Source organism: Enhydra lutris, unplaced genomic scaffold (assembly GCF_002288905.1).
Source record: "Enhydra lutris kenyoni isolate GAN:26980312 unplaced genomic scaffold, ASM228890v2 scaffoldscaffold9, whole genome shotgun sequence".
Classification (NCBI taxonomy): domain Eukaryota; kingdom Metazoa; phylum Chordata; class Mammalia; order Carnivora; family Mustelidae; genus Enhydra; species Enhydra lutris.
This window is the reverse complement of record NW_019154093.1, coordinates 30,914,503-30,921,174: the sequence shown is the minus strand read 5'-3', so window position 1 is coordinate 30,921,174 and position 6,672 is coordinate 30,914,503. Positions and strand designations below refer to the sequence as shown.

The 6,672-nt window shown below is 39.9% G+C and overlaps 1 protein-coding gene across 2 annotated transcripts in view; it reads right to left on the bottom strand.

Moving 5' to 3' along the window:
* LOC111143364 (ubiquitin specific peptidase 1) overlaps positions 1–6,459 on the bottom strand; it is an 11,498-nt gene extending 5,039 nt beyond the window's left edge. For both annotated transcript variants that reach the window (XM_022497060.1, XM_022497061.1), the window contains exons 1-5: positions 6,231–6,459; positions 3,798–4,036; positions 2,343–2,463; positions 1,706–1,810; positions 1,005–1,165 (exon numbers count right to left, since the gene is read on the bottom strand). In XM_022497060.1, coding sequence (XP_022352768.1) covers positions 1,005–1,165; positions 1,706–1,810; positions 2,343–2,463; positions 3,798–3,967 — 557 coding nt within the window. In that variant the 5' untranslated portion in view covers positions 3,968–4,036; positions 6,231–6,459. The remainder of the gene's footprint in view (positions 1–1,004; positions 1,166–1,705; positions 1,811–2,342; positions 2,464–3,797; positions 4,037–6,230) is intronic.
* Between the last annotated feature and the right edge of the window lie 213 nt (positions 6,460–6,672).

Here is a 6,672-nt window from a genome sequence, read left to right as displayed (position 1 = left end):
CCTGAGATCATGACCTGAGCCAAAGGCAGAGGCTTAACCCTCTGAGCTACCCAGGTGCCCCCTAGGTCTATTCTTAAACTAAAGATTTACCCTATAACATACAGATAAAACTATTTTATATACTGGATAAAGTTTCACTTAAGACAATACAAAGAGGGATGTCTGGGTGGCTTAGTCGATTAAGCATCTGCCTTCCATTCATCAAGCCCCACACTGGGTTCTCTGCTCAGCCGGGAGGCTTCCTCTTCCTCTCTCCCTGCTCATGGTCTCTCTTTCTTAAACAAACAAAAAAGAAATCTAATCCAGTTAATAGTTCTGCAAGTCCATACAACAAAACTGGATATTTGCAATTTACAGTTCTTATGCATAATATATTCTGAATAAAAACCTTTAATTCCTAATCTGAAATTTCTTAGGACCAAATATATTTGAGAAATCCAGTAGTTTTCAGATCAAAAATATAGCACTTAAAGATTTTTCACCAACATGACAGGACAGTATCCCATAATTAAACAAACTACTACTTCTACAGAAAAATGTATGAATATTCACTTTATAAATAAGAATGAATAAAGAGGGGCGCCTGGGTGGCTCAGTGGGTTGAGCCGCTGCCTTCGGCTCAGGTCATGATCTCAGGGTCCTGGGATCGAGCCCCGCATCGGGCTCTCTGCTCAGCGGGGAGCCTGCTTCCCTCTCTCTCTCTCTCTCTCTCTGCCTGCCTCTCTGCCTACGTGTGATCTCTGTCAAATAAATAAATAAAATCTTTAAAAAAAAAAAAAAGAATGAATAAAGACTATAAAAAGCCTCCTACCGATTCAGATCTAATGAATTTATTTATACCAAACTTACCAAAGGAATATCTAATCTCCAGAGCCTCTGAGATACTAGGGAGTAGATCTGTAGTTTCTGTTTTCCTTGCCCTTTATTCCCTCATGTATCACTCTCCTCCAACGAGAGCAGTAAGTTGCTAACACGGAATCCTAAAGTTTTATTAAAGGCTATACCTGAGTGTGTTAAGCAGTCGCCTTGGCTGAGTAGCAAGTTCATCAGTGTATTTCTCTGGATTTAAGAGAAAGCTAGCCTGAAGCTGTTCAACTGAAATGATCAAGGACTGTAAGCTGCATATTAGTTCATAACTTGCCAAAGAATCTTCTTTGCAATTTCCCTGTCAAAAAAGAAAGCCACAAACCATTAAACAAATTAAGTTTGTTCCCCCTTTTCTTTTTCTTACTAGCCAATATTAGCTTTGCTAAATTTCATTATTAACACTAATTTTGCAGAGGTATACAAATAAATTAAAAATTTTTAAGAGTATTTTTTGATTACTTTGTTTGGAAGAGAATGGTTTTCTGATTGACTAAGTCCAAGGCTTCTTTATATTTACTTAAATTTTAAAAGTGACTACTTGAAAACAGTAGGTTAAGTAGCAGATGGTACAATGGTATGATAAACTGTTGGCTGTGGCATATAAATGACAGTGTTTATGCGTAAGCAATAACTAGAGGGCAGGAGAAGACATTGTCAAAGGTGATAATGTAGTTAGCTAACCTACAAGAATGGGGGGAAAAACCTTTCTGAAAACAAAGGATACTGAGAAATTTATTTCTCAGTTATCCTCCTCCCAAATCTTCTCTGGATCTATTACTTTTTCATTTCTAAGCAAGTGAATTTCCACTACTTTACTTTTCATATATTCTTTTTTTACCTTATCTTTTTGATTGGTTTCATCTTTTAGGGCTTCTTTCTTCCTTGAAATAATGTTAAATAAGTGCTTCACTCCAGATTTAAAACCAGGACAAAAATATAATACCTATAAAAAACAAGAGTGTCTGAGTGTTTATCTGCATTTTTGGTAGAGCACTTTTAAATGTGCATTAGTTAAAATTCTGAGATTAACATATCAAAAATTGTTTTCTATTTCATCATTGTAGCCAACTGTCTACCCTCGCTGGCATGAAAGCACTGAGGCTGGGCACATACTACTAAGACTTATGGTTATAGGGTACAACATAAAGCAGAGTTCCAAAGGTTAAAATTCTTATCACCAGAGCACTTGGAATCAAGCACAAAAACTAAGGGTTTGGCATCTTCCAAGTAACCAAAGTCAACTCAATTTTGTTATCCCAGTTTCATCTAATGTATTACTTTCTCTCACCCCAAAGGAAGCTGATAACATACAATTTAGAATCATTACTTTAACCCATTCCAGTTTATTTACAATCAAAGGCAAAGACATATGGACAATTAAAATACTCCCAATAATCTGAAATTCTCAGAACATTAAATATGACATCATGCTTTGCCTACTAAAGCTTTATTATAGATCAAAACCATCAATTTACCTGAAGTATACTATTAAGATAACAAGTATTGCCGAGATTATTCAGTCCCACAAATGGTAACAAGTTTTCTCTCTTCTCACAGTTTATAGGTGAGGACTGTGCTGCAGGAACAACTTGATCACTATTAAGTATAGAGCAGAGAAAGGTTTTATGAAGTGTAGTACCTTAAACAAAATGGAAATAATACCTCCTTAGATTTAGTCTTTTCCCAAAAGTTGGATGAGCTGAAAGTGGACTTTATTCAGTTGACACTTGAGGAGAAAAAATCTGTACAGGTGCAAATACTGCTACCTACCCAGAATAAAAGTTTTACAAGCACTTTAAAAAATATCATACACAACAAGCCTCTAAAGGATTCCATCATGAAGCTGTTAATCCCATTTTAGAGAGTAGAAAATTGAATAGGTACTGTGATTAATGAACCCTACATGACATTTTTAAAAGTAGTCTATCTCTTGGGAGCCTGGGTGGCTCAGTCGTTAAGCATCGCCCTTCAGCTCAGGTCATGGTAAGCCGGAAGCCTGCTTCTCCCTCTCCCACTCCCCTGCTTGTGTTCCCTCTCTCGCTGTGTCTCTCCGTCAAATAAAATCTTAAAAAAAAAAGACTAGTCTAACTCTCAATAAAAACCTGGGAATAAGCTATGACCGTATCTAGGAGAGGCAGTATACCTAAATGAGGTTCTGTTAACAAAATTAAAAGGTAAGGTTCTATTAAAGAGAATCACACAGTTGTCCTTCACTTTAAAACGAATTGTTCAAGTTTATAATTCTTTTACCTCACTTTAACAAACAGTAGGTCCTCACAGCATTTTTATTTATTTTACAGTTGCTGTTTACTACTCTAGCCCCTCAAAGTGTTTTAAAAATAAGAGTCACATCCCCTAAACTGATTATTGGTAAATATTAGGAAATTACACAAGACCAAATCCAGTTTGGTCATACAGCAGTGCACCTATTTGTTGAATAATGACCTAGTATAGACTACAACTAGAACAATGGTATTAAAGTATTCCATTTTGTTAAGATCTCAGTCACTGAGAAATGCATCAAAGCATTTCTTACTTTTAAATTTATCTTAAATTGGCAACTATACAATAGGTTTGATAATTCATACCTATTAGGAATGACTATAAAGTTTAGATAGCTCAAGAACTGTTAAGTCTTCTGAACCACACACACACACACACACACACACACACACACACACACACACGTATTTCTTTACCCTTTATACAGAATGGGTTATACTACGAACAAGTCTGAATTGAAAGATAATTTAGCCAACAACATAGTTCTCCAAATGAATCTGATTAGCTAATATGTTTGTCTCACTACTGTGTGTTTTTGCCTTCAGAGACTATCAGGTCAGAATGTCTGGAGATATCAAAGTTCACTGCTGCTTCACTGATAATGGAATTTTTAAAATACAGAAATAGACTTAAAATAAGATACATACATTTCAGATCCTCTATATTCAGAAGCCTTTTCTTCATTTTCTTGAGACTCTGTGAAATCCAAGGCTCTCTTTGTTTCCTTTTTCTGAAAAAACTTCAAGGAAAGTCTGTTTTTCTTTGATGGGCTACCTCTTGAAAGCCCATTACTTTCAGTAGGTATGACACCAGGCATTTTCTCTTCAAATCCCAAGGAGTTGACAAGAATTAATTTATATAAGGATGTTGTAATCACCAATCATATCTGTTAATCGCAGAGAGAAGATTTCATTACTTTCCAGTTTATCTGCTGGAAATATAATTTTGAAAATTTACTAAGGAATGGAACTAATTAGAACTTCACATCTGAAAACCCATTTCTTAGCCAATAAAAGGCACTCGATGCTTACTGCTTAAATGAAAGCGCTTGCCATTTGTCCTTAACTTTCCTAAACAAGAAAAAATATGAGATACTGAACTTTCGTAAGTCTACTAGATTAAGGGTCACATCACAAAATAACCCCATTTTAGTACATCTACAGTAAAGCAGTCTTGAGTAAAAAGTTAATTTTTATTTTAGCTTATTCAGAAAACACTGAGCAACAACCATCTCTAATTCTTAAGTACAAGGGGAGAAAGGGATGAATGGGAAGACAACAGTGCTCAGAGTGAATCAATGAGTCTTCCTTCCAAGGTCTTTTCTAGTTATTAATATGAATACATGAAATGAATTCTTTAAAAAAGCTTCTTTAAGGTGTAATTTGCACAAGTCACTATGCTGTACACCTGAAACTAATATAAAGTTATGTGTCAGCTATACTCCTAATTAAAGTATAATTGCATATAAGCAAAGGCATACATCTGATGTTCAGTTATACCTAAAAACTTGAGTGAAAAGTAATAAAACATGTGTAGCTGGGATAGTGGTGTAAAGAATTGCTGCACTTTGTGCAGACCAACTTTTTACGCACTAAACACAATACATTACTGATTTTCCAAGCACTTTTTAAAAAACTGTAAATTTTTTTAATGCTGCTCAGAGTAGAAAAAGTTTTTTTTGACTTTTGCAACCTTTTTTTTAACTTGTTAAAACTTCTGAATGAAAAAAACTCTAGCAGTACTTGTGATAGTTACTTTATACACCCATCCTACTTTCATTAAGATATCTGGGGGGAAATTATCTGACTGGAATATTAGAGCACAAAAGCTCGACAATGACTTTCAAATACACAGTAGTAGAAGGAATAAACTAACAAAATTCACTCAAACTCCATCTTTACTAATAAGCTAACAATAATATACTAATGCTTACTAATAACCATTTCATAATAAGATCGGCTGCCGCTGATCTGGGAATTTGCAACTTTGAACTCAGTAGTGAAACCACATTTTTGAGACAACTCAGAAGTAACTGTAAAGTTGACCAATTTCCCCATCCCCCCTCCAACTCAATTTACCCTCCTAGCCACTTAATGCTACTGATGGAAAGCTATCACGAAGATAAACCAGCTTGCACCAAGTTGTCAGGGATCTTAGCATTAACGATTCTTGTCAAAGGTTTTTCTTGGGAGCCAATTCTTAGATATAATGCAAAGTGTATTCTCTAACCGGATTTAAGTACATATTAGAAAAAACTGAGGACGCAGTTGAAATAACGGATAAATCCTAAGCAATAAACCCTCCTGGCTCCCTCAAATCACTCACATTTGACATCATTGACAATGTCACATTTTTACCAGGTGCCGTATGTCACACCACTTCTTGCTCCTGGCTTTCCTTAAGTCTAAATCAAATTTCGCAGAAAACATAACAAATCGAGCATTAACTGCTCTTGAAAAAATAAATGACAGTATGAACATTCAGTTTCTAAATTAGTTTTAAGTTTTTCCCTTTGCAAGACGACACGACTTAATTCCAATTTTTCAGGAAAAACGTAAAACAAGGATAGCATCCTCGACAAAGGTTTAAAACACGTGGCCTTCTAAATACTTCCAGAAATACTCAAGAGTGCGCGATAAAATTTGTCAATACCCGACACTGGACAACGTGAGTGGAAACACTTGCTCCAGACCCCGCACCACTCCGGGAACACAAAAGTGGAGAGACTAAGCTGTGCTGCCGTGCGTGCCCGTCAGACACGGCCCGGGCCCGGCGGGAGGTTGGCTGGTGGCGGTGGAGACTCGGGCCCCCCTCGCCCGTGGAGCTGGCCTATTTACGCCCAGCCCGCACCTGCCTCCCCGAACCCCTGCGGCGGCAGGAGAGGCACCCTGCCCCCGCCACACACACACACACGCCGGTGCCCTTTCGGCTGGCAGCTCGGCAAGGGCGCCGCAGCCAAGTGGTCCTGGCGTCTCCCCCGCGGCGCCGACACCGGGGTCCCGGGTCAGAGCCCCTCGGGAGCCGGCCGAACTTGCCTCGGCGCCCAAGCTCCGGCCCCTCCTCCCCAGGCCCTCCCTTACCTGGTCATGGCCCAAAGCGAGGTCCGCGGCGGTGACGCCCCGAGTGCAGCCGGGATGGGTGTGGGTGCGACAGGTGAGACCCTGCCCGGGGCCCCAGGGGCCCCGGACCCAAGGAAAAGCTGGCCGGATCGCCCTCCCCACAGGGGAGTGACCATTCGCTCTCAAGAGCGGGAACCCGGGCTGCCGCTCGGTCCTGCCCTGCGCCGGCACCAACTACATCCCGGGAGCGACGCCCGCCCCCACCCGCCACCGCCCCGGGATGGCAAGGAGCACCAGAAGTAGCCCCGTTGGCCCAGCGCCTGAACCGCTAGGGTCTTTCCCACTCCACCACCGAGGGGAACTTGGCGCGTTTTCCTCACTCTCAGGACCCCCGTGTTTTAGCCTCCGCCCGCGCCAGCACTACGATTGGAGGTGGCGTCCTTCGAAAGTGCCGGTTCTAGTC